A 27,722-nucleotide genomic window follows, 5' to 3' on the forward strand; every position below is an offset into this window, starting at 1 on the left:
GAGGAGTTTGGGGGTGCAGGTGAGGCCAGGGAGGAGTTTGGGAGGTGCAGGTGAGGCCAGGGAGGAGTTTGGGGGTGCAGGTGAGGCCAGGGAGGAGTTTGGGAGGTGCAGGTGAGGCCAGGGAGGAGTTTTGGGGAGGTGCAGGTGAGGCCAGGGAGGAGTTTGGGAGGTGCAGGTGAGGCCAGGGAGGAGTTTTGGGGGTGCAGGTGAGGCCAGGGAGGAGTTTGGGGGTGCAGGTGAGGCCAGGGAGGAGTTTGGGAGGTGCAGGTGAGGCCAGGGAGGAGTTTGGGAGGTGCAGGTGAGGCCAGGCTCCCAAGCAGGGTTTCTCTCCCCCTCCTCTCCTCTCTAGGTTTCCTACCCACCCGCCCCATGGGAAGTTATCTTTGAAAATCTCCACCTCCTTCCAAAGGCTGGTTTAATAGCTGCGCTGCTCTTAATTTCTAAACCTCAGGAGTAGCTCTCCAGTAGGAATAGAGGCTGGAAAACAAAGCAATCAAAGGAAAGCTGTGCTGCTCTCTGGGCATGTTTGCTTAGCAGGGTCTCAGGGGATGCTCAGTGGAGCTCTCTCAGCAGTGTGGAGGGTGGGGAGCTGCACCCACGGCATCTCCAGCTCCTGGGGTGTGTGAGGTGTCCCCAGAGGAGAGACCCATCCTGCTGCACGTCACAGCAGCAGCCCAGCCTGTCCCACCCAAGCAGATAACTCTGGGAATACATCTCTTGTCATGCTGCCTTTATAAATGCCTTTTAAATGAGAGACAAGGCACGCTAGAGTCACTGGAAGGGCATCTCTGGAAGGTGGGGGAGCCTTTCAGATCTGCTTTGCACCTGGTTGTCATTGCAGCCAGAGGAACTGAGCTGCCCTTCACTGGCTGCAGGTCTTGAAAATCCCAGATGGGAGATTGGGGATGGGGTTTGGGGACGGAGATTGGGGATGGAGGTTGAGGGTGGGGACTGAGGATGGGAATTGGGGATTGAGGATGGAGATTGGGGATGGGGACTGAGGATGGAGATACTTCTGCATCTCCTTGGAGCTTCCTCAATGGGCCTGGATCCCTGGGAAGGAGGAGAGGAAAGGGACGCTGGCACTGCCCAGTGCAGGGAGCAGGGCACAGCCCATGGTGGCACACCAGGGCACACGAGGCTGCACACCCTCGCCCCAGAGCACGGAATCTGGATGTGCTTATTAGATTTTCAAATGTTATTTAGCTTGATTGCAGCCTTTTTACAAAAGGAGTTAAGACATGGATATGAAAGATAATAGAAGTATAAATTGCAAGTCAGGTTCTTATGAAATCAGTAAATTATTCATTTAGCAGTTGTGTGTGTGCTAATTTCGTGTTGCTATGGCAGCTCGGGGTGGAGCAGGGAGGTCAGCCTGCTTTGGGGGGACAGTGTGGCACACAGCCTTCAGCTGGATGATGAATTGCCTCTTTATCTGCTGCTGTCCAGGGAGAGCCAGAACAAGCCACTGAAAGAGGTGTTTCACACCAGGTAGCGGGTTTTGGAATTAGACCAAAAATCACACATTTCAGTCCTGGAATTAGTTTAAGTGTGCTTTGTCTTTGTGACATCTCTGCTCGGCCTCTCCCTGGAGTCAGACACATCCCAGCCCAGCTTTGGGGCTGCTCCCTGCTGCAGGGGAGGGTGGAAATCAGGTGATCTTCCACCCCAAACCACTCTGTGGTTCCATGATCCTGTGACCCTGCCTTTGCCATTGCTGGGGCTGCCTGTGGAAAATGGTTTTTTTTCTGCTCCTGCTTTCAAGGAGGGGACATTGCTTTCTCTTGGCACCTGCAGTGGTGGGTGGCCAGGCAGGTACTGACCAGTCTGTGAAGGACAAAGTGAAATACTTTAAAGTGTGGCCAAGACTCTTTCATTCCACACCCAGTATTTTTGGGAAACATGAGTCTCCTGAGCTATCTCAGGTACAGCAGTTGAGGAAAATAGGATTTGTAAAGTGTGTGTTAAGTGAGTGTTTCTCAGAGAAATGGGAGGAAGGAGAGCAGAGCCCCCAGAGCCACCCAACCCAGTGTGTCCAGGCAGGGAGTGAGGGCTCCAGGCTGCCCCTGTCCCCTCCCTGCTCCAGATGAGCTCCAGGCATCCCTGCCCCACTGGAACTCATCTGGCTTTGGTACCAACGCCCTGTGAGGCTGCATTTCCCAGAGGGAGCAGCAGCTCTTCCTCAGCAGCAGTGCCTGTTCTGCTGTGCCTGCTTAATTGAGCCCACTGTGGATGCTCAGGAGCGTGGGTAAATAATTTTATTTTTTTTTTTTTCCTGGGGACACCAAATGCACGGAATGTGCATATGGGGCAGTGTTTGTGATCTCTTGCACTGGGCAGTCCTCAGCCTGCCCACGTGCCCAGTGCTGCTGCACTCAGGTAAGCAGATAATGATCACATCATTAAGACACTGTAAGGCTGGCATTACTTGTTAGGTCAACATATCGATCTTGACATTGCGCTGCAAGATTTTTGTTAGATAATGCCTGTCTGTCCTGCCTCTTGCTCCAGGAGAAGAGGGGGAGATGAAATGCAAAACTCCAAGTGTCTTGACACAGATCTTTTCCCCCGGAATGAACGCGCTTTGCTCCTTAAAAGATTTGTTGTGCTGTGGAGACTGCAGCCTTGTTGCTGCTGATGGGATTACTGGCAGATTTCCTTTAAGTCCATAGAAATCCCGAGGTGGTTGCTGGGCTCTGGGCAGGGGAGTTGGTCACTCTAAAATCAGAACCTGCTTTGGCCTCGTGTGTTTGGGTGCCCAGAGCCTTGCTGAGGCTTGGAGGGAGGCTGGGCTGGGCTTGGCCCCAGTTCCCCATGGCCATTCAGCAATAAATGTCCCCCCAGTTCGCTCCCCAAACACCCTCCCTGTGATGGCACAGCTCTCCTGTCCAGCTCAGCAGATATTTGCATTGTGCCCATCCTAGAAGCATATTAGAAATCTTGGAAATGCCTTTCCTATCTCCCTGCAGGATAAAACACCTCTCACTTTTTAATAAATTCTCATCTCGTTATCTTTTCTGTATTGAAGCTGTCCAAGCCAGCTTTTCTCATTTCATTGGGCTCTTTATATTGTGCTACTTAAAGGCAATTTGTAAAAATAGCAGCAATTTTACTTTATATATGTATGCGTGTGTGTGTGTTTGCTATCACTAAAGCTTTATTTGGTATTTTAATCTGGGCTTACTGACTGCACTTTTAAGGACTTATCAAAAGTGATAGTTCCAAAAACACATGATGTTTTTTAGTCCCTGACTTGCAGAGAGGCAGCACTTACACCAGTGCTGAGCTGGTTCACTATCCCTCTAAATATATTTCATTAAGAACAGTCCATATGGTGTGTTAGGGAGAAGGGGAGTGCAGAGCAGAACCTGTGTCTGCCAAAGAAAACTGTTTTGATCTAATGTTGAGCATAGTACAACTTTGGGGGGGGGAAAAATAAACATTGTCAGATGGGTCCTGCCAAATTTCATGATTTATCAAGAGTTTCAGGCTGTTCAGTGCATTTTTTTTTTCTTCTGAATACTCCAGTTTGTGGAGTCTTGTGATTTACACAAGACTGTTCATTTTCATTTTTTAAACATGTTGTAGGAAACACCCTCAAAACACGGAGCCTGGGAGCTGCAGGGTCAGCAGGTTAATGAATACTTTGCTGTATTATATTGAAGATCTGGTGGGGTTTTAGTGCCTCTTGTGATGTGGCAGTGGTGAGCTGTGGAGCTTCAGGGTTTGAGTGAAAGAGGAGCTGGGAGAAGGTGACTTTTTAGGGTTTTTGGTGTATGGTATTTTCCGAGGTAAATCCATCAGAGTTGTTCTCCCATTCCCTTGGAGCTTCACTGCTTTCTCATGCTGCTTCTGTTCACTGGGTGAACGCTGCACTGAAGTAAAATTTACAGGAATAAGGTGGGGAGGATTGCAGTAGAAAAGAGCAGAGGATGAAGATGAGGAGGAGTCCACAGGGCTGTGTCCTCCAGCCAAGCAGCAAGGTTGAAATCTGGCTGCTCCAGCCTGCCGTGGATCTGGGTGTGAGATCAGCGCTGTGGCTTCGCTTATGGGAGGGGATAAATCTAATTTCTAGTGCACTTAAAACTGGGTTAGCAAAAGCACAAGCAAAATACCGTGGAGAACATTTGCCTCAGCCTTGTCGGGTGCGCCAGAGCCTTCCACTTTCCCTTGAATCCATTTCCCAGCTTGCAGCCACCACTTGGAAATGCCCAATTATAAATTTGTGAGCCTTTTCATTGCTTGTTTCCAGGTTATTTTTCTTTCTTTCCTTTTCTTTCCCCCCTTTCTTTTCCCTTTGCCTATTTTAAGCCTTGGCTCCAGAATGAACGCTCCACTTCCCACAGTCCTTCATCACGCAATGTTTTCAGCAGACACTCAAGAATTAAACATGTACAATTTCCATAATACTGATTATCCCTGTTTAAGTGCTATTTTAGAGGGTATTAATTTCTGTTGCAGTAGCAGCAGCAGCACTTAGCACCACCAGCCCAGCTTTCCCTCAGTGCCTTAGGCTCGGGCTTGGCGTGAGCTGGGATTTGGCTGGAATTGCTCCCCATTGCTTTGAGCCCCTGTTTGAGTGGGAAGGGAGGGAGGCAGAGCTGGTGCTGGACTGGGGGAAGGCTGCCTCTGCCACTTGTGGTATTTTCTGATTTTTCTATGCAGAAACACAAAGCGCAATTAGAATAACAGTTATATATCCTCATCGTTATTAAAGCTTGGATTAACATGACATAAAGTTTTGTCTGGGGAGCCTTTTGCTATGGCTCAGGGAGCATTTTTGTGTGACAGTAATAGGCTACAGTTAATATACTTGAATGATACCAGAATCTGTGTAATAAGACAGAACAAAGGGGGTTTATTTGAAGCTGAATTACAAAGGTGGAATTATCATTGTGAACAATCCACCAAGATCGCGGCTTAATTATTGTATCTGGCGTTATTTCTGTGAAATAATGTGGAGTCAGGGAAGCAGAGTTAAAAAATATCCCTCGATCTTGGAAGGATATCTTGTCAGTCAGGAGGGATTGATGTGTAGACCTGTCACCTCATTCTTAACACCCAAATCCTCTCTTTGCCCGTTTTTGCCGTTTGTTTGATTTACCGAGCCTGTTTGCCGTGATTCAAGAGGCTCTTGTCACGTTTCTGGGAGAGATTCATCACTGGGACATAATCCATTCAAATAGCTTTTGGGCAAGAAATAAAAAGTGTTTGAAGCCAAGAGGTTTCAAACAAACCCTTCAAAGGCAGCTGTTGGGCCCTGCGGAGAAGGAGGGCAGGGAGAAAAAGGAGTGGAAAGGTGGGAGCAGTTTGGGGAGTCTGCAACAGACAGGAGAAAAGACACACATGTCCCCTGCATGTGGCACCAGAGGTTCAGCACACATGGAAATGGCACCTTTGGAAAACGCTGGGCCATTTTCACGTGTAAAGCATTATTCAACCATCTCGTGTTTGTGTGGACAGTGCCGTGAGTCCTCGTTACACAGATAATAAGAGTGGGAGAGGAGGATTATTTTTTAAATTTTCATTTATAAACTAAAGAAAATTGCTTCTTTCTCACAGAAAGCGCTTTGGTGATGTCAGAAACAGGAGGCTGAATTGACTTCAACAACAAAAAAGCCCTCTCAGAGCAGCAGCCCTTGTTTTTCCTTCAGCAGGCTTTAAGAGAGGAGTGCTGTGGTTCCAGGATCCCAGCTCTGGTGATTACCCTGTAATCCCCATGCCGTGCAGGGGTAATTAAACATTGCAGCTGAACCTTGGTTTCAGATGCCTGGGTGAGGCTGTCAGGCTGATGAGATTTGGCGCTGCTGACACGTGTAAAAACTCAATTTAGCCAGTGTTAGCCGTGGTTCCTGGGCACTGAGCCCCTCTGCAAGCAGGCTGACCTGGGCAGAGCAGGATGCACACAGCTCCGAGGGCAGGGGGACAGGAGCTGTGCCCAGCACTGCTGCACCACTAATTGCTTTCTTTTCAATATTGTATTCAGCCTTAATAGCCTGCTCTCCTGGAGGATGGCATTTCCCAGCATTTGTTGTGGCTCGCTCGGGAGTGGGAAGGGGAGGAGCTGCAGGGAAGGGAATCAAGGTGGTACCTGAAAATCCCATCCCAAACTGGTGTTTCTGAGTGCCCTGATTGAGCTGGGCGGGAAGGGCCAGGCTGCAGTGTGTCTCCAGGTGCTGAGTGGTGGCAGTGCCATTTCATGTCCCCTGCTCCCCGTTCTGTGCAGCCACACGGTGATGATTTAACATAATGGTGATTTCTGCCCTGAACAGACTTAAGAGAATTGTTCCCTCAAGTGCTTTGGGCCCCTGCCCTCTCATCAAGACTAACTGGGGTATTTTAAGAGGTACAGAAGGGTCCAAAGCCCTGAGCAGCAGAAATCAGAGCAAGTGCTTCGTGTTGGTTATTTCTGCTCTCCAACTTGAGGTGTGGGTGGTGCAGGGATGTGCTGGGGCTCTGAGCTCAGGAAAATCCACCTCCCAGGCTCTGGTCTGTCCGAGCAGGTTCTGAAAGCAAAGCCAGGGCCTTGTTGTCTCCTGTTCTTGTCATTAATTTGTGGCAGTGGAGAATCACTTGTGCTTCCTGTGCGTGGGCGCTGCGAGCTGCCAGAGCAGCCTGTCTGTGTGGGGGGACTGCTCCTACAGAAATGCTCAAAGTCATTTCCAAAAGTGGTGTGTCATCAGGGTGATGAGTTTGGTGAGAGTGCTGTTCTCTGACCGCTCACCCTGTCTGCAGCTGCACAGGGGGAGGATTTGGAGAGTTCTGCACAGGCAGAGCTGCTGCAGCCCCACCATCCTCCCTGCACCTGCTGCAAAGCCAGGCTTGGAGGGTGGGCTTGGACCCCAGGCCAAAAAATGTCACCTTCTTGAGCACACCATCATCAGCATTATCACAGCAAGGGTCTGGTTTGCAAATGGTTTTTCCAGAAATTAAAAACATCCCTAAATGTAGAGAGATAAGCTCTGTTTGATTTGGGGTGGAAAAACAAGGGAGGACAGTTCTGTTTAGAGCAAACAGCCCTGGAAAAATATTCCTTAATATGCAAGTCAGTATATGAAAAGAACAATAAAAGGAAAAAGGATCCAGCAGGAAATAAAATGAAACTTTTTTTCATTACAGTCAAAGAGAACTTAGATGAGTTTTCCTTTGCTAATAAACTGAAGTTTGATTCTGCAGCTGAGCCTTTAGCTGGAGCTGGCTGTGGCAATTGTTCATCCTCTTTTTTTTCAAATCTGGGCAATAAAAAAGCCCTTCATGCATCAGGAAGCCTCGTAATGCAATCCTTGTCTTATCTTCACACTTATTCAGCAGGTATTTACGGAAGGGCAGCAGGAAGCTCTTTAAACCCGATCCTGTTACTTTGCTCAGGATGTCTCTTAATCAGATCTGTGTCCCTGAGCCCGGCCTGCCCTGGGACTGCTGCAAAGGCATCTGTGAAAACACCCCTGCTTTCCTGGGAATGGAGATTTTCTCAGCATTCTCAGCGGCAGGGGAGGCTCTGAGCTGGGTTCTGTGTGGCGTCAGGGCACTCAGGGAAAGCCACAGGTTATTCGTGGAATCCAGGCTGGTGTGAGTGGGGAGGGACATTACAGCCCATCCAGTGCCACCCCTGCCATGGCAGGGACAGCTCCCACTGTCCTGGGTGCTGCCAGCCCTGCCCAGCCTGGATCCAGGGGCACCACAGCATCTCTGGGCACCTGTGCCTCCCCACCCTCAGGGGGAACTTCTGCCTGATGTCCCTTCTAAACCTGCTCTGGTCATCCTGGTGGCTCGAGTGCTGTGGCTGCTGCCCGCCCAGGACAGAGCTGGGGCTGAGCTGGTGCTGTGGTTGGTGAAATGGCAATGTCCCTGTTGCTGCAGCCAGGAGGGAGGGCCCATGTTTGAGCCTGGCTTTGCAGGCAGTGGTGCTGGCAGAGCCCATCGGGAGAGCAGGCCGCCCCTCCTCTGGCACCTCCATGACCAGCTCCAGCCAGGCCTGGTGGGCAGCACCTCTGAGCAGCGTTTGGAAAAGCAAACAGATTGCACCTTCCCAGCGCTGATATGCAAAGGAGCCCTGTGAAGGGAGGAAGAATTATTCCTGCTGACGGTGCCTAATGTTGCGTGAAAGTAAAATCACCAACGCCTCGCACCTGGCTGGCTGGAATGCTGAGGGAGCAATGTTCCAGCATGGCATTGCTGGGCTGCCAGCCCAGGGGGGAGGAGAGGGCCCTGCCCTGCCCCACGGCACCCTGGCACTGCCCTGGATGTGCCCACCTGGCCTGAGGGCACCTGAGGGAGGGAAGGAGCTCCTTGGAGCCTTGGTGCTGGTGACTCTTGTGGTGTTTGATCTGTTCAAGCTGCAGCTGAGGGATGGCTTCCCATGGAGCTCTCGGCCTTTGCTTCCCAAAGAGCAGAAGCTCTCCAGCCTTTCAGCATCAGAAGTTAAACCTGTAAACTTAACAGCTCCAGTGTGAGCCCCTAAAGAATGGTTAATATTATTGTGTGTGCATTTAAAAAGTACCCCTTGTGTGGGTTTGCCTCGGGTTTTTATATGGAGATGGCTCCTTGTGTGGGTTTGCCTCGGGTTTTTATTTGGAGATAAAATATTTGGGTTTTTATTTGGCTCCCTCAGGCAGGTGGGGGGGGCACATGGAGCAGGATGATGAGCTTGGGTTCTTCATTCAGTTCTGAATCCCACAGAAAACACTTGCCAGAAGTGTTTCTGTTGTTGGGGAAGTTTGCAGAAAACAGTGCAGGGTCTGTGCGCGTGTGCAGGGAGATGGGGCTCAGTGCAGAGCTGCAGAAGGGTGAGTGTGGGAGGGGATCCCCAGTGCCAGCCGGGAATGAAGGCAGAGCTCCAGGATGGTGCTTGGCCCTGGGGACACGTGCAGGTCACCAAAACGTCTGTAACTCAATTTCCCTTCCAGTCCCACCCTCTTCCTTGTCTGTTCGGTGGGTAAAACACAAGGATGTTTTGAGGCAGGGTGAATTAAGTGTTTGTGAGGGAGGCTGGATGCTCTCCAGCAGATGTTTGGAACAGGATTCTGTTCCTGCCTCTCTGGGGAAGGGCAGCAGCAGCAGCTCCATGGTTTAACCCCAGTTTCAACCATCCTGCTGCTGGGGAGGTGATTGCCTTGTGCCACTGCCTTCTCTCCCTTGCTCTTGTCACCCCTTCCCTCTGTGCTGCAGCCCCAGAGGCTGAGGAAAGGGCTGGTTCACGTTTCTGAGCTGTTCATTGGCTTGGTGGGGATTTCTGCCAGAGCCTGTGTTCCCTGTGGGCGTTGTTAGCTAACAGGGGCTGGAGATCTGGGGACACAAGGGAAGCTCTCAGTCAAGACAGCAGGTAAAGGAGCGCTCCAAGAGTCCTCAATAGTTTATGACTTGATGGGAGCTTTGCTTTCATCAATACTCCCTGTTATTAATGCCAGAGAAGGAATTAATGAGAAATAGTCCATGAAGTCATGTTTAATTTGTCCTGCTGTGGAAAGCTGTTTTTTCTGGAGAGCATTAGTCATTCTTACATCCCCCTTGGTAGAGTGAGCGTTGAGTAACGTGTTCATGTTTTGCAGGAGCATTTTGAAGCCCACCAGTAGCCCCAGTGCATTTTGGCAAGCACTGGGGATGCTCTTTGCCATGGCACGGCTGGTGAGCAAGCCCTGAGATTAACGTGATTGAATGACTGTTTTAATTTCAGCCCTGATGGAGCAAAATTAGTTACAATGATATGTGTGTGTTGAATAAAATTGTAGTTTTATTAGCTATAATTGCTGAAGAAGACTTTTTAAAGCCTTGACTGCTGGGGGGAAAAATTGCCAGCACTGGAATTTGTGCTTGCACAGTATGGCATTGATTGTTAGCGTGGTGCACAATCCATCACCAGGGCACTCTGGGGAGCTCCCCCTGTGCCCCAGCAGCCCAGGGAGCACAGGGGAGGTGAATCCCTCCCCAGGGAGCCGGGAACCAGGGCTGCCTTGGGAAGATGGAGCAGAAATCCCAGCCTGGAGGTGCCTGGAGCCCTGGCCAGGATGGGGTCAGCGTGGAGGGGTGGTGGCCGAGGGACCAGCCACGCTCAGGGCTGGGTCTGGTGGGGTCATCCGTGCTGGGACAGTGCTGAAGGAACCCAGGGGTGATGGGTGTGATGGTCAGGGGGCTTGGGGAGCCCTTGGGCAGGAGGCAGAGCTGTGCTGGGAGGAGAGGATGTGTGTGTGACAGAAAGAGGGGGGATAATTTGTTTCTTTGTTTAATTCTGTTGTAATCAAGCCCAGAGGCCTGGTGTGGGGGAGCCATTTCAAATTGTCTGCCGTGCAATAGGCATTTGTCTTAATTTATGTGGGGGGAGGCTGTAAATCTGCAGGAGCTTGGATTCCACATGCGCATTTCAAATAACAGCACCTGACAGATCACTGGCAGCTCAGAGCTCTTTCTGCTTCAGAAAACAAAATATTGGAGGAGTTGTGTGGTGTGGGTAAATAATCTGAGGAATTAGGCCAGAATATCCAGCACACTTTTCTTGGAGGAGCAGAGGAGGTGATAGAGCTGCAAAGATCAGGAGTCAGGGATGGAGGGAGGGGAGGCACAGCTGAATTGTGTGAAAGTTTTCCTTCAGTGGTTCCTTCCCTCCCCAGCCCCAGCTGGAATCACCCCCGTGATCCACTCCAGGTGCAAATCCATTGGTCTGCCCTAATTCTTCTTTACCTTGAAGGGATGGAGAGCCCAGTGCCAGCTCTGCTGGGGAGTGTGGCCAACACCCCCTGCAGCCCAGGGGAGCGCAGGAACACCTCAGCCTGCTCTGGATGTGCTGGGAACTCAGGGTTTGATCAGGAAAAGCCCTCCTGGGCTGGGTGGGAGGCACAGAGGCTGCTGTGTGCCCTCCAGTGTAGCTGAGGTGGTTTCGTTGTGGGAGTTTCACTCAGTGAGTAAATTCGACCCAAATGGAAGAAGCAGAGCATGGAGGGGTGGTGGGAGTTGCTCCTGTGCACACAGGCACCCTGTACAGGAAGGTTGGCTTCACATGGGGGCTCCATGGGCATCGTGCGCTTGGAGAGATGCGGGATGAGCCTTAAAGTTCTCCAGAAAAAAATAAAAATTGGTTTGGTCCTTGTGCTTTCATGGCAGCACAGTGCTCCAGTTTCTGCAGCACCACCCTGGAGATTTTCTGGAAACAGTGCTGGCTCTTGGAGGGCACTCAGCCTGTTGGTGACCCTGTGAGTGACCAGGGCTGTGCTGGCTCTGAGCAGCTCCTCCTGGAAAAGAGGAGCTGAAATCCCAAAGAGGAAAGTAGGAGGAATGACTGGAGAATACTGAGTGTTCTTGTGCTGGGCTGGATCACTTGCATTAAATTCAGAGACTTTCTGAGTACAATTAATAGTCATTTTATTTAGGTCACCCTGGTTTTGTTGCTTTAAATGTATGCCTCCATTAAAGTGGAAGAAAATCAAATACATTTATCTCCGTGGAGCCTTTTGTGAACTGGTTGGGCATATTTTAAATAACCCTGGGAACTGTTAGGATTATTAAAGCCTTTGGCTCCTCCAGGTTTTTTTTCTTTCCTCCTATTCTCCCCTATTCCTCCTTCCAGGCAGTGAGTAATGAAGTGGTAGAGCCCTTCCTTTTCTCAGAGCCCCAAGTGGATTGGAAAAAAAAAGAAGTTAAATAAACTGAAGCCCATTAGTTAGGCTTTATGTAAGAAACTGGGTCTGCATTGGCTGTATGGATGGGCTGTGCTGGGACAGAGGAGTCTGGGGGCCTGAAGTGTCCATTTGTAACCAGTGTTCACTGGCAAGCCTTTGTTTTCTTCTTTTTTTAGTTACCCCAAGTCCTGAGACTGTTCATTTTGTACCTCTGACTGGGTGCTCAGAATGAGTCTGCATTAACCAGCTCCTTTGGGCTCCGTGTGAGGAGGTTGGGGTCTGGGTGCCCTGGGTGGGGATGGCTCAGCCTCCCCTCTGTGCTGGGGCATCCAGGGCTCCCCTGGGGCTGGGGTCCTGCTGGCAGGGTGTGATGGGTGATGCCCAGGCCTTGCAGGTGGCAGTTCCACCTTCCAGTGCTGCTGCTAGCCCAGGAAAAGCCTTCCTTGCCGCTTGTGTGCAGAGTGAGAGCTGGGGAAGCTGCAGCTGAGCATCCCTGGAGCTGGAGGAGGGGTTAACTTGGGCACTCACAGCCCTGAATGTGCTCAGGTTTCTGCTGTGGGCTGGTTTCTTTCCCTTCCCCTGACACAGGGATCAGTTTGCTCCGAGCAGGGTTTACTGGCGGTTACCTTGGCTGCGTCCCTGCTCTCTCCTTGCTGAGAACTCGAACAAGCCGCTTGTGTTTGCCTCGCAGAGCACCGTGAGAAACGGGCTGTGTGTGTGAGGCGCTGTGGTTTGCTCATTCTATTCAGCCCTTTGTATATTCAAATTCTTCTAGTTTGAGTTCTTGCTGTTCTGCCAGATTTCCATACCATTGATGGGTTTTCTGCATTAATAAGTTTCTCTCCCCCCTCCCTCCCATACCCTCGCCACCTTTTTGCTACTGGTGAAAAGTTTTTCTGCCCTCTCCACATTGATTTTCCTCTCCCGCCTGTCTCACCGGCTCTCAGATGTTTTATTTTGCAAAGCGTTAATAGAATTTTCCTTTTGCCACCGCACTTTATCTATTCAGGGGGTTTCAAGAAGTCTCATTGTGTCACTGGGCTATGGAGGAGAGAGGCTATTCTTCTGCCACAATGGCTGCCCTAAAAAATAACGCAGGGTGGGGTAAGCACAGAAAGGGCAGAGACGGAGATAAAATGTTCTGACCTTAGGAAAGAGAAAAGATAACCAATTAGACATTGTTGAAAGGGCACCAGCTGGCTCAAAGAACACCCCACTGATCATTTTTTCTTCAAGGCATACTTGGGCCACGACTGAACTCAGCTGCAGAGGCGCTCCCCCCGTGCAGGTCTCATGTGTGCAGTGTCAGGGCTGAGCCTTTTGCAGGGGCTGCTGCCCAGCCCTGGTGCCAGCAGTTGGTGCTGCAGGAGGGGGCAGTGCCCACTGCAGGGTGCCTGTGCCCCAGGATTAGCCCTGCAGCCCCTGCTTGGTACTGCTAATAGGGGTTTATTTGCATAAAAAGATGCCTGCCAAGATCATCATTGCAGCTTGGCACACGTGGCACAGAGCCCTGTTTGCCCAGGGGTGGTGGCGTGGTGGGCAGGTGGGAGAAGGGAGGGACCTGCAGAGCCCAGGAGGAGGTGTCCTTTGGCAGGACAGTGGAACCTGCGCTCAGGATGGGGGACAGGGCACATCCCTGTGCTCCTGCACATCCAAGGGGCTGGGTGTGCATCCTGCCATCTCAGGGATGGGGATGGAGAGGGAAAATTCCACACTGAACCTTTTGCAGCAGGGGTTGCCTGGGGACAGAGGGTGGCACTGGGAGCTGTGATGCCCCAGGAAGCAGCAGCAGGTGCAATGTGTAATTTTTGGTTCCAAGTGAGGCCAAGACCTGTGAGAATGAAAAATAAAGATTGCTGAGCAAACATAACCCTGGGGCAGAGATAAGCAGGGTGAAGGGCAGCCTGGTCCTTATCTGCCTCCTGGTGTTGCTCATCCTGGTGAGTTTTCCCCCTTGGAGGGCAGACAGACAGCAGGACAGAGGGCTCTGTGCTTAATGCACTTTGGGTTTTTCAGTGCATCAGCGTCTTTGGGTCTCAGTCAAGATGGGTATCAGGAGACTGCATTTCTGCACCCTCTCAGGCCACTGCTGGCACTTTCTGCAAACCACTTGGACTAAAAAAGTTAAGAACAACTTAAGCAGAGACAGATTTTCAGATGAATTTCAGGCACCGTGTAAGGTTTTGCTGCACTATATTTTTGTGCAATCTCCTGGAACATATTACAGCCCTTCAGAACCTCATGGAGGTTCAACTTTTGTTTTCAGCACCTTCCCAAATTACTAGGGAAAAAAAAAATTCCAAAAACCTCAAACAAAAAATTCCAAAGCCACATCCCAGACAAGCAGTGGAGTCTTTTAGAGGATGAAACCTTTTCTTTAAAGTTCTTCCTTCCTGCAACACCTTGTGTAATTCAGTGTTAGAGGTTTTCATCATCGCTGAGTGTACAGCAGGGGATTGCAAGTGTAATTTCATCTCAGAGCTTGCCCAGGCCATGTCCAGGGGCACATGGACCCACCTGCCCCAGCCCTGCAGCCTCAGAGCAGCAGCTCAGGGTGGGATAACATGGGGAATCAACCCCAGCACCACAGCCTTGTGCAATAAGTGCAAAATTTTAGGTGTGGCTGCACAGATTAAATGGAGGTGGAATAAATCATGCAAATCCTAATGAAAGTTGAAAGCAATTTGGTTGCACTTCAATACGTTTCATCAGTCATCTCTCTGTGAAGTGGAAATGCCGAGCCTGATGCGAATTAAAGTCTCTCCCTCCTCCCTCTTCCCTCTCTCCTGCAGCTTTTCAAAAGCCCTTTTGAAAACCTCTGAATACCTTTCTTGGCTGACCAGATTTTACCCTGCTCATACCTCTTTTAACCCAATTCTCAACCAAGACAGTGACTCTAAATTTGGAGGAGTCATGGCTTGATTTCCATCCACACTTCCTCCCTGCTTGGTCTCCCTACAGAAGGGAGATGAGGCACAGCCAGGGATTGATGTGGAGTGGGAAAACTGATGAGATATTGGGCTGTTCAGGGCCAGCATTTCCCTGGTCACTGCTCTGCTTCAGGATCAACAGGATCAACATTTCAGTGGTCACTTTGTGCTTCAGGATCAACAGGATCAACATTTCAGTGGTCACTTCTGAGCTTCAGGATGAGCTGTCAGGCAGGGCAGGGAGGGGAAAGCAGCAGGTTTCCAGCAGGAGGAGCTGCCCCTGGCCAGACCCAAGGAGCTGAGCTCCTGCCTGTGCCCTCCCTGGTGTGTGTGCTGTGTCTGAGTTAAAGCCAGCTGTGTTAAAGCACAACTCTCCCTCTTTGTCTTGCAGGTAGAGGATGCCATGCTAATGTTTGACAAGACGACCAACAGGCATAGAGGTAAGAGGGGCTGGGGGCTCTGAGCTCACAGTGTGTGGCAGCTTCTGCTTGGGGGAGCAAAAACCAGATCCTGTGAGATCTGAATTTAGCCAGTGGCTAAATCATGGCACTGAATCCTCTGTCCTGCAGGTAGCACAGGAGGAGGGGTGTTGGCATGGAATGCCCCAGGCACGTGGATTTTCTTGTTAGGAGTGATTTTCCTGCTCAGTCTAGTGACCAAAGTCAGGGATTTTAGTACCTGGAAATTTCAGCAGCACTGAGCAAAAGCCTTGCTGAGGAAGATGAGCCCCTCCAGCCAGGGAGGCTGTGTGAGCAGAGCAGGCAGTGCCCTTCCATTTGTAGCAGGGACCTCTTCAAAGCTCTTGCTTAGGTTGAAAAGTTCAACCCGTGACAACTTCCTTTTATATCAGGGAATTTTCCACCCTTCTCCATGAAATCCCCCTTAAATGGACCATAAATACTCCTCTCCATTCAGGGTTTTCAGCATTGTGTTTGTGGCATTTAAAAGCTGCTTTGGTGCTGGGCACAAGGGCTCCGTGGTCTGGGGGCAGCTGGGGGGGCACTCAGCAGCTTTGGCCTCTGACACAGGTGCAGGTGTTTCCATTTGCTGAAATGTCCCAAACCCAGGGCTGGGCTCCCCCCTGGTTAGGAGCTCCAGATCCAAGGGCTGGGTTCCCCCCTGGCTCTCTGTGAGCTCTGTCCCAATCCCAGGGCTGGCTTCCCTCCTGTCTCTCTGTGAGCTCTGTCCCAATCCCAGGGTGGTTTCCCCCTGTCTCTCTGTGAGCTCTCTGTGCTCTCAGCTCTCTGTGCCCACCCTGCCCAGGGTGTGCAGGGGCAGGGGAGCAGGGCAGGGCTGTGTGAGCCCTCCCAGTGCAGGATCCTGCCCAAGGTGACCCTGCTGTGTCCCTGGCTCTGTGCTGCTGTAAGCACTTCCAGGCAGGAGGGCACAGCGAGTGTTGGTGGCTGAGCTCTGGGAGTGCTGAGCTCTGCTCCAGCAGCCCTGCCTCAGCCCTGCTTCAGCATTTCTGGGCTCTTTGGGGAGCCTGCAGGCTGCAGCCTGGGTAATGAGCCCCGCAGGATGCATTCCTTGCCCAAAAACATCTTTGCACTGACTTTCCAGGAGCAGAGGCCTGCTGAAGATCAGGGCTGCAGGTCTGGGAGGGGCACCTTAGGTGCTGTGAAACCTTTTGGGTTTTCCATAAAGAGCTTTTTTCCCACTGTGTGTGTTGAAGATGAGAGGCAACAGGTCATCCTTTCTTATTTCCCCTGAGAATTCTGTGAATTCATTTCATTGACTAATTTTTTTAACAGCTTGTTTTTCCTACATGCAAGCCATGACATTTTGCTCTGCATTAGCATCCCAGTGTGAGCTCCTGGATGAGGTCTAAATGGGGATGAACTAGAAGTCCCTGAGGACCAAGAGCAGGCTCCAGATGCCCCTGGGTGCAGGTGATGTTACCCCACAAGCTCCCCTGTGCCCCAGAGCCAGACTGAGCACCCAGGTGTGTCCCTCTGGGGCAGGTTGGGCTGGAGTCCCTCTCCTGGTGAAGGAAGGATTCTCTGGCACTCAGGGAGGTGCATCCCAGGGAGCAGCCTTATCTCTGCCTGTTTGTGGGGTGAGCCAGAGTTCTGTGAGCAGGGAAAAGGGGCTGCACAGCTCCAAAGGACAGAGCAGACTGAGCTCCAGGCCCTTGCCCTGCCAGGTGCAGGTGGGAGGAAAAATCAAGTACAAAAGGCAGAGTAAGAGTCCTCTTCATCTTCACACTTGAATTTCTCCAGCCTTTTGTGGCATTTCTCCCTGCTCTGCACAGGTAGCTGGTGCTAATCAGCCTAATGAACTGGCTCAGGGCTGTGGTGATGAATGAAGTGAGTTCTGCCGCCTCCACCGCCGATAAAATCACCCCAGACTTTACAAATTGTGGCACTCTGATTGTGGTGGGAGCGTGTTTAAAATGCACTAGTGTGCAGCAACAGTGTTAATGGCAATTCTCAAAACCACTTGTGGGCTGCAATCTGTATCTTCAAATTAGCCCGGGGAAGGAGGAATGGCAGATAAAATATCCACTGTGGTTTGCTGCCCTGGTCTCTGCCTGCAGTAATCACCGTGGGCACGGGAAGGGAGAAGGATTAAAATTCACTCCCACTGCTAGAAGGTGAGATAAATTTCCCTGCAAGAAAACGGAGAGGGTTTGTTGACATAATTGTGGCACGTGTGTGTTGCTGCTGTGTGTGGGTTTGGGGAGTGTGGGACTCACCTGCCCCAGCACTGCTCGGTGGAAATGCAGGATTGAACCAGGCAGAGGAAAAGGGGTTTCCAAAACTGCTCACCCTGCCTGGAAAACCCCACCCAGGATAAAACTTCATGCCTGGCACGGAGCGCTTTGTGCCCGGGGTGCACTTGATCTTGGAGGTCTTTTCCAGCCTTAATGATTCTCTGATTCTATAACCTTAGAAATGCCATCAGGCCAGTCCTGCTGTGTCTCTGCCAGGGGTATTTTAATGTCCAGCTATTCCTGGAGGTTCTCGAAGGAAAATAAGACTCAGCTCCTGCATTTCATGCTGGTCTGTTTAGCCATATTGAAGGCAGGCTGCAAAATCTGTGTTTAATTGGAGTGGTTATGTTTTGGTGTATTGTAGGCAAGACAATCCCTAGAATCACTGGGATGCCTCCTTCCAGGGGTTCTTCTGGCTGTGGGCACACAAAAAACCAGCGTTTGATAAGTAAATATCCCTGGGTCAGCTTGTTTAGGTGCCTTTTTTTTGGGAAAGAAAGTGTTGGTGGTCCTCTATTTCTGAGCTACTGTATTCCTGCAGTCTTCTAAAAACCACACACAAAAGTTCTCCCAGCATTCTGGCAGATCACTTCTGTCACTTTTCTTCGCTGCTTAAAATTTCATAGAGCTGAAAATTACTGGGTCAATCTTGAAAGGATTCAGTAATTGGAAAGAAAGGGGAAAAAAAGAGGGTGGTGTTATTTTGTTACCCTTGCAAAGTGCAGATAAAATCTGGAGTTCAGCATTAGTTATTGATCTTTGGGGGTGGAGGGAGCCTGGCAGGATGATGATGTCCTTCTAACTTCATTATGGAGAGGAGCTCCAGGAAGCATTTCAATGTGCTGGGCCGTGCCCTTGGGCTGTGTGAGGGTTTGTGTTCCCAGCAACGCTGAGCAGGAGCTGCAGACCCAGCCGAGGAGGAGCAGGGAGGGAGGAAGGCACGGTTGAATCAGTGCAGGGTGCCAGAGTGGCTGTCTGAGCTGGTCCCAGCCTGAGGGGAGCCAGGAGAGGGGGTTCAGGGGTTCCTCACCTCAGAGGGATGCCCTTGCTCCCAGCCCTGTGATCCCTGCCCAGCCTGTGCCCATTCCCTGGGTGCCCACAGCCCTGAGCCACCCCAGGAGCTGCCCAGGACCCTCAGCACAGCAGCCCCACGTCCTGGACTCACAGAAAGCCCCAGATTTTGAGTGAGTGACCCCCCTAAGCTGTAATTGCAGCACTGAGTGTAATACTATATGTTTTTCAAAGCCGTCCAGCCCCCAGAGGTATTTTCACATCAATTAACCCTCGTGCACAGTTAAGGGTGGCAGTGGAGAGAGGAGGGAAGTGACAACGTGTGATTTGGACTCCTTTAATCTTGAAACTAAACAAAATTAATGCTAGGCAGGCTGTCTGCAGGGTACAGACAGCATCATGGGTTTTGGGGGCTCAGATGTGCCCAGGGATGGGCACTGAGCTCTGTGCTCACTCACTGGGGCTTTTGCAGGGTTCTCCTGTTCCCTGGGCTTGTGGTGACTGCCCAGGCAGGGCTGGAGGGTGGCTGAGCATCCCCTGGGCTGCCAGGCCCTTGCAGGGGGCACCAGGGCACTGCTGGTACCCTCGTGTGGCATCGTGCTGTGCCCAAGGGTTGGGGTTTGCCTGAACCACAGAGCTCAGGCTAAAGGGTTGGTGCCCCCATCCCACCAAAACCAGAGCACAGGGGCTCTGCCAGCCTTGCCATGGGCTCTCTGCTCTCAGGGAGGAAGAGGAGGGTTGAACTCCATGGCTGTGCTGTGTCCATCCAGCAGATTTCAGAGCATGGCTGTAATTGTGCAGGTGGAAGCAGTTGGCACAATGGTTGTGATTCTTGGGAGAGTCAGGAGCGATGCTGTTGGGGAGATATTGGCTGTGCCTTGGCCAAGGAGGAGGCTTTTCTGAGGAGAAAAATAGCCTTTTGTGTTCTGTCCAGCTGCCAAAACCTCGGTTCTGGAGCTGATCTCTGAAGTTATAATTGACATTTTTATAGATGAGATATAAATATAATTAAGTCACTGCAATTATTTGTTTATCGCCATCTCCCTCAAGTCAAGCAAGGTCATGTGCATTTAAAAACTCATCCCCAGGCAGTTTTGAGAAAAGAGTAGTTAAAATATATAGAAATAATTGCCTAATTTGGTCATTTAGAGTGTAGCTTTTCTTGGCAGCAGCCTGGCTGTAGCACCGAGCATCCTTAGACGTGCTTGGAGGGAGATTGTGCTTTTGGGAGGACAGGGCTGAGGGAGAGCTGCTCCAGCAGGTTTAGGGAGAGCATCCACAGTGATGCCTTTTTAAAACATCAATGCTTTAAGGGCTCTGGATGAGGAGTGTGCCACAGGCTCTGAATGGAGGCAGTGTTATTGTTATTGCTTCCCCAGGTGAGCTGGGCTGTATTCCCCTGCCAGCTGCATCGCCTCTCAAATGGGGCTCCAGAGAGTGCCAGGGCTGTGCTGGGCCCCCTCCCTGAAACCCATCCCAGGGACTGGGGCTGGAATAGAGAGTTTAACCCTTGGTGATCTCCCCCAGGGCATCGGGGGAGCAGCAGCTGCCCACAGGGGCTTTGGAGAGATTTTTGAGCAAATATTTGCTTCTAAACTTCACGTAAGAGCTGCAGAGATTCATTAGTTAATATTATTTACCATTTACACACCTATCAGTGAGCACCATCAGTCACACCTGTCTGTTTGGATTGCAGCAGTGACATGTGCCATGTTAATATTTTATATGTGTGTGTTTTTAATATTACATCCAGCTTATAAATATTCATTTCTTAAGCACATTAACGGCGCTGACACCTCTGCTCCGTGTCACCAGTTCTCCTCTAGCTGGGGATCCAAAGGGGAAGCTGGCATGGCAGCAGCACGAGGGAGCTGCTCTGCTTTCAGGGATGGGAGACACTTCCCAGTGTTCCCATTTGGCACCAGATTGTCCCCCTTGGGCTCTCACCAGGTGTGGGGGCTGTGGGTGTCTCACATTGCCTGTGTCCCGCCCAGCTCTCTTTTGTGTTAATGAACACAAAACAAAAAGGAAAAGCTGCCAATTCTTAGATCCATCTCCCCTGTCTTTTAGTTTCCTGGCCGTGCCTGTGGCTGCTGTGTGAGGGCACCTGACATGAGGTGTAAAAATACCCAGAGCCCCCATCCCAGCTCAGAACGGCTCCGGCCGCGCTCCTCCAGGAGATGATGGAACATCTCAGGTGGTTACAGCCGTCCCAGCCCGGCCTCACGCTGCATAATGCCACCTGAGGCTGGCAGTAATTGCCCACTCTGTGCTGTCTGTCAGCCCTTATTGCTTCATTTTGTACCCATAATGAAAATTCCATCCCTAGTCGGAGACGAGCGAGCAGCTGCCCCAAGGAGGAGATGTCTGAAGGAGGGGAGAGGCTCCACTTGCAGCAGCACTCAGGAGGGTCTGGTCTCTTCAGGAAATGCAAAATGAGGACTGTGCCAGTATTCCTGAAGTTTTCTAGATGATGCTCATGGTTCTGTCACTCTTGCAGGGGGTGAGCCTGTGTTAGAGACACCACATGGTGTGCCCAGCTGAGGCTGCCTTGAGCAGGGAGGTCATTCAGTACGAGCTCAGTTTGCCTTCTCACTGTCTCTGTCACTGCCAGCTTGAGTGACAGAGAAATTAGCACAAATCCTGGAGATCTCTGGGCAGAAAGAAACCCTGAAAGCCACGAATGAGTTCTTGCTTGTGAATCTACCCAGCCCCTTTTGCTTCCCGAATGCAGGAGCCAAGTGATTAGCAGGGAGCACTCTGAGCCTTGTGGGACTGTTTGGAAATGTTAATTGAGGAAAGGCCAGAAACAGGAGGAGAACAAAATGCAACATTTCCATAGACGGGCAGTGTGCATACAACAGGCAGAATTAAAATCAGCCTGGTGACCTTGAGGAGAGAGGCAGCTCTCACAGCGTGCCCAAAAATGTGATATGGAAACAGGGAAACTCTGCCTCTCTCCCTCCCTGGTGTGTTGGCTCCTTCTGCTGTGGGTCACAGACTGGGCAGGTCCTGTCCAGCCTGCACAGGGGGAGCTTTTGTTCTTCACACCCCTGTGCTTTCTGTTGGTTGGGTTTGGTAATGAATCTTTGGGGGTTTTTTGAGGAAGGTGAGGAGGGTGCTGCAGAAAAGGGGCTGCTCTGTCACCCCACAGTGAGTGTTCTCTGCCAGCTGTGCCCAGTGCTGCTGAAGCCTTGAATTGTACAAGGTCATTGCCATGTGTAAAAGCTTCCTGGTGATCTGTTCAAACAGATAACACATCCCCTATCCCAAAATCTTGAGATTCAGCAGAAACAGAGGTTACACAGATAATGCTGGGAAGGAAGCTTTGCCCCTGAGCCTCTGTCAGAGCAGGCTCCTCCATTTGCTCTCCCCATCCTCACATCCCTGGTGTGGTTTAAGTGTTGGGAGTGTGGGGGGATGCTGATCCAAGCTGTGGGTGCACCTGGGCAGGTACCTGAGCTCAGGTGGGTGCTGTTGCTCCCAGGGTTGTCTGTGCAAGGCAAAAGCTCCAAGTGACTCAGCTGCCAAAGGAGGACGTGTCAGGGGGTAGAAATGGAAGATTTCTTTAATTAGTTTGATTAAATGTCCTGGCATGGGAGTGATTTTTGCTTATCCTGTATGTTTTTTGTATATATAAGCTAAGTAAGAACATCTGGCACTTTTTTCACCGGATCCGATAGAATAAGTTGAAAAACTGCTTCTTTCAGAAAACTGCAGGTCGGCACATTTGGGCTGTGGGTTTTATCTTTTTAATTTATTGAGTGTTTTTTGGACCAGAAAACTACCTTCAGCCAGGGTGGTAATTCACAGATTGCTCCCCATTTTCAAACACCTTCCCAGGTCTGAGAGCTTGCTGAGTTCTGTGCTGTGGGAGGAATCAGGAGTGAGCAGATCCAGGGCCAGTAACCCCCTCAGGCCTCTGGGTGACTCCAGACCCCTGTGGCAATGGAGCCCTGTGTTATCCCAGGGCAGATGTGGAATGGGAGCGCTGGCTGTGGATCCAGGCTGGGTCTGTGGCCACAGAACCATCTCTCCATATTCACTCTCATCGGGACCAGTGCCAGCCCCAGTCAGTCAGGTGGGGATGAGAGGTGGCTGCAGTGACAGCAGTGCCCTGGTGGTGAAATGTCCCTCCCTGCCCCTTGCAGGAGTCACACGTGAACACACATGTGCTCACACGTGTCCACAGAGCCCTGGAAATCAGGGCAGGATCCACAGGGAGCAGCCTGGCAGGAGAATTCGCATCCTTGTGGCAACAAATATTCCCCTGCCATCTCACAGGGAGGTCAGATGGGCTAAAATCACTTTAAGTCTTGGTGGGGGCTTGGCTTTTGCCATTTCTGTTCCTCCTCACCCTAAACCCAAACTGGTAAAGAGGTAAAAAAATTTGCTTTTGTGCTGCCTGCATGCAGTTGCAGGAAAAGGAAAAAGTCAGATTAGGGAAGTGTGGGGTTTGTTTCCCATTCCCCCACTCCTGGTGGTGTCCCACAGGATTTCCCCCGGCCCTTTGGCCTCGTTCTGCCCCGTCCATGCAGGGCAGGAGCACGGAGGCTGATCCAGAGCTGCCCCTGTGGCTCAGCGGGTTTGGGAGCAGCAGGAGGCTGAGGGAGCTGGGGATGGGCTGCAAACCTGCCCGGGGAAGGAGCAGCTGCAGAGGGAAGATGGGAGCAGCTGTGGGCATGAAATTAGTCATTCTATGAAGAAATGGATTTGATAAATAATAAAACAGTGGTATTAACAACAGATGCTTTCCAGGTCAGATGACTTTGATAAAAGCACCCAACAGCCGTGGGTAATGGTATGAAAAATATGTATCTATATTTATAGATCTATTTATATGAAAAGGCATATAAATAAGTGTGTGTGTATATGCTCTCTGTAAATGTACCTGACATTTTATTTCTGGTTTAAAATGACAGTGGAAGTGTTGCTGCTCCCGTTCTTCACAGGCTTTTGAGACTTGTCAAGAAAACCTGAAATTTGATCAATTCCCCAAACCCAGAGCTCCCTCCCCTCCTCTCCACAGCACAGGCTCCATTTGTTTTTATATTCATACCTTTTCATTTTGATAACTGTTTTGATTTGTAAAATACTATGCCTTATACAATGTTTCCTTTATGATGATGTAGTGTGCTCTTCTTATCTTTCACCTTAAATCTTTGATAAGAGCATTTTAAAAATGAAATTGCTACCTGGCACCATTACACACTCCTGGCTGCCTGCCAGCAAAGGGGGAGCTGCTGGAGGGGAAGGGAGAGGAGAGAGGCTCTGGAGAGGCTTCCGAGGATGCAGGAGCTGGGCTGGGGTGCAGGAGGATGAGGAGGGGGAGGAAGCACGGCAGGAGTGACCCTGCCCAGCGCAGCCTTGCAGGGTGGAGGCGCTGCAGGGTCAGTGCCAGCATCTCTGACATTCCCCTCTCATCCCTCCTGGGCTCTGCATTGCTCCAGGGGCTGTGCTCTCAGGGAGCCTGCAGGGGTCACTTCATTTTCCCCTCGCAGCTCTCAGGCTGAGCTCTGGCCATGGGATGTTTGGGTAGGACAGCCCAGCGCTGCTGGAGCTTCCTGCACGTCCAAGCAGTTGAAATGGTTTTGGATAACTGCTGGAATGTGATTTATCAGGGGGGCGTCAGCAGTGGGAATATCAGTAAATAGAAGTGTCTGACGTGGCAGGTCATTTTTATTTTAATGGGCTGGATTTAATGAACTCTGGTGGTTGTAATTCGTGCAGTGGTGGAATGCATCCATGCCCCTCCTGATGACACTGGTTGCAGCTCTGTCCTTAGTTAGTGCAGTTATCATGGCAGGAGAACTCTCCCCCTTGCACTCCCAAAGTGCCAGGCTTGGCTGATAAATTAACATTTAACATTCAATACTATTAGCCATAAACGCAGCTGAACACTTCCCCAGGTCGTTCAGGCGTTATAAATTATTATTATTATTATTTATGGGATCTCTTGGGAGGGTGTTTGCCGAGGCTGGAGGTGTTCCCATGTGCTGGGGACGTGGCTGTGGCCATCCCTGCCCTGACACCTTTGTGGGGCTGGAGCCCCACATCTGCTGGCAGGTGATTTAACAGCATTGGTGTCCAGCCTAACCCAATCTATCTCACCTCGCTGAGAAGGAAAAAAAAATAATCCTGCATCAAAATTACTGCTTTTGGAACTGTCTTGTCTCTTTTGAGTGGGAACTGGAGACAACTAGACAAGCTTCAATGGAAGCGAATAAAGAAACGTTACTTTGTGAACACAATCTTCTGGTACCAGTCACTTCTCAACAGCCATTCAATCAAAATGCTAATGGCAAAGGCAACAAGGGAGCGAGGTTATTGTAATCCTAATTGATAGGCTGCAGGGATGGGGTTTGATAAGTGCTGTTGAAGAGATGTTTTTGAAATATGATTCCCTTTAATTACAATGATACTAATAAAAACTGAACAAATGATTTAATGATAGTTTTCTAGGTAGCAGCCCAAAGATTTTTGTTCCAGTTATTTTGGAAGTTGTTTTTTCTTTTTTGAACCAGAAATTATGGAAATCACCTTAAAAATAAAGCTGTAGTGGCAGGTAGTGACTTTATCTCGACTTGCGTGGCTACTTTGCATCAGAATTAATACTGTCACATCTGAAGCTCTTGAATAAGAAATCCAGTCATTTATTTATACAATAGACTTTGCTGAAAGCCCACAGTTGAAGCCACATTGCATGTAGGAATGCATTTAATATCCAATGCTTATAATAATTAGGATCAATTATGCCAGCCAGGATTTGAAAATGCATTTTGAGGGAGGGGCTGCAGGGCATTCAGGGGTTGGGTGGTGTGAGTGGAGATCATTGGCATTCAGCAGCAGAAAGCTCCAAACTTTGCCAGGGCAGCAGCATTTCCCGTGTCCCTGCCGGGTGAGAGCTGTGCCAGTGCCCCCTGTCCTGTCACTTGCCTTTGCCTCTGGAAACAGGAGCACAAGCAGGAAGGGGAGATCTGTCACCGACAGGCAGCCTCTGCCTCAGCTCATTTTTGATGATTTAATTGGTAGCAAAACAAATAATTTTTTGGCGGGGGGGGGGGTGTGTGTTTTGCTGTTGTTGGCGTGGGCAGGGGCTCCTGGGACGGGGAGGATGCTCTCTGCTGCCTTTCAATTTGTCAAGCTCTCTCTCAAAGATCTGCCAGAGAAGAAAGGGTAATTAATAGGCTTGAAGTCATTTCCGATGTGTCAGTATTTCTGCCTTGCTTCCAAGTGATAATGTTGGCTGGCTCCAGGCCCCCGGGGAGCCTTCCATCTTATTAACTTGTCTAGGAGAAACAGAGAGTGGGGACAGCTTGGGCCACTGGGTGACATGAAATAAGGATTTGTGCTGCAGCGAGCTGTAAACACGGGGGCCAGCTGAGTAAAAAGTGGAAAGGAAAAAAAATAAAGGAAGAAAAAGATATTAAAAAGGCCACTGGTCACAAGTGCAGCTGATGGAGGGGGGATGTGCTTTATTTAGGGCAGCCTGTCCTCAGTGCATAGAGCTGGAGCTGATATTGTGCTGTGTCACCCATGGCCAACCTCAGCAGGACCTAAGCTGGGTCCTGGCTCTGTCTGGGTCCCTCTGAGTCCCCTGTGGTCCAGCATGTGGCTCTGCTGCTGGAAAACCTCGTGTCAGACAGGCTGTGGGGTGTTTGTTTGAACCAGAGGTGAGGATGGAAACGTGGGGCTGTCCCATGGGTTGGGTCCCATCCTGCTGGAAAAGCTCGTGTCAGATGGGCTGAGGGTGTAGCATTGTGTGCTTTATACAGGTTTTGTTGTAAAGTTGGTTATATGAGGCTCCATGTGGGGGTGTTTGTTTGAACCAGAGGTGAGGATGGAAACCTGGGGCTGTGCCATGCCTTGGTCCCATCCTGCCCTGCATGGCCAGGGCACACAGAGCCGGCACCAGGGGCTGTGGGGGCTCAGGCTGGGGTGCTGGAAGGGGACCAGACCCGCGGGCTGGTCCGTGTGCTCATGGCTCTGCTCCTTGCCAAGGCTCTTGGCAGCTCCGTGGCGTTTCTCAATCGCGTTTGGGAACTGCGGTGTCAGCCTGGGGACACTGGGGGTGTGGGGGCCTTTGTGGTCAGGAGAACCTCAGGGACTGGGCAGTCCTGATCCCCTGCAGAGCCTGCACACTCTGGCCCTTGCACAATGCCCCAGTGGAGCTGGGCAGCAGTGGTGAGGTCCCTGGTGTCACCCTGGTAGGGAGCAGTGCTGTGCCATGGGGTCAGAGAGCAGGGAAGGCTCTCTGGATGTTCATGCAGTTCAAATCCTGCTCTTGCAGCCCCTCGAGTTGTCCCTGGCCTGGGCAGGTGTGCTTGTGTCTGGGGAGGGGGCTGCCCCTGCTGGGGGGCTCAGAGCCCTCAGTGGGGCCCTGCCACTTCAGGGTCCCTCAGGGCTGCCCACTCTGTCATGGGGAGAAGCAGCTGTGCTGGGGTCTGGTTGGAGGTGCTGGGCTCCAGGTGCCTTTGGTGTTGGTAACAGCTGGCACACAGGCTGGCAAGGGGGACAGGGGCGAGGGCAGAGTGAGGAGGGGGTGTCTGGGGAGTGTGGGTGCAGCTGAGCCCAGCCCAGCCCTGCTGAGTGCTGCAGCCACCGGAGCTCCAGCCTTCATGGTATGTGTGCCCTTCCATCAGGGCTGTGCATTCACCTGTGCCCTTCCAACAGGGCTGTGCATTCACCTGTGCCCTCACATCAGGGCTGTGCATTCACCTGTGCCCTCACACCAGGGCTGTGCATCCTCAGTTTCTCCTTCTGTGCCTTTCTTGGCCCAGGTTTATTTTCTCCCCCGCTGCACCAGTGTGAGAATGGCTTCAGGAGCCGTTCAGGGGGACCCAGGGGGGACAGTGCTGGTCCCAGTGGACACACTGTTCCTTGGGGCTGTTCCTTTGAGATGGTTTGAAGTGGCAGACCTTGGTGTTTTGGGTCACTGGGAAGGAACAGGATGTCTTTCACGTATTGACAGGTTTTTTGTTCCTTCTCTGTTCTCTGCTGATCTCTCTGCTGCTTGTCAAGCTCACCTCTCCCGTTCCAGAGGAGTTTTTATTGCTGAGCATCCCTGAGTGCCTCTTGGCAAGGTGTGAGGTGGCCACGGTGAGGGAAGCAAGGAAGGCGCCTCAAAGCTCTTCAGGGGCTGAGCCTCTTCACTGGCAGGTTCTTCTCTTCCACTGCAGAACATGTCTCTGCCCAGTGGAGTTCCCCTTGCAAGCACTTATTAGGGAAGCTCTGGTATAATCTAATTAAAATTTGGTTTAATATTCTGTGAAAATGAAAACTGAATCCTCCCTGCTTGAAAGAATGACCGTGCATGTATTAGTCCTCTGTTTTGTTGTTGTTGTTGGCTTATTCAAATATTAACACTGCCTGCACGCTCAAAATGATGGTTTGTGTCCATTAGCAGGGCTTAATTCCCAAATTTAATGATGAGTGATACACAGGAGTTGGTGAAAGCTG

General features: G+C 50.9%; 1 protein-coding gene across 15 annotated transcripts in view; it reads left to right on the plus strand.

The window, feature by feature from the left end:
- Positions 1–27,722, plus strand: part of MSI2 (musashi RNA binding protein 2) — a 197,997-nt gene that overhangs the window by 105,168 nt on the left and 65,107 nt on the right. For all 15 annotated transcript variants that reach the window (XR_012583510.1, XR_012583511.1, XR_012583512.1 and 12 more), the window contains exon 7: positions 14,931–14,979. Coding sequence is in view for 12 of the 15 variants with exons in the window: in XM_074557074.1 (XP_074413175.1) it covers positions 14,931–14,979 (49 nt within the window). In the remaining 3 variants the exon portion in view is untranslated. The remainder of the gene's footprint in view (positions 1–14,930; positions 14,980–27,722) is intronic.

Source organism: Zonotrichia albicollis, chromosome 22, assembly GCF_047830755.1.
Source record: "Zonotrichia albicollis isolate bZonAlb1 chromosome 22, bZonAlb1.hap1, whole genome shotgun sequence".
NCBI lineage: Eukaryota > Metazoa > Chordata > Aves > Passeriformes > Passerellidae > Zonotrichia > Zonotrichia albicollis.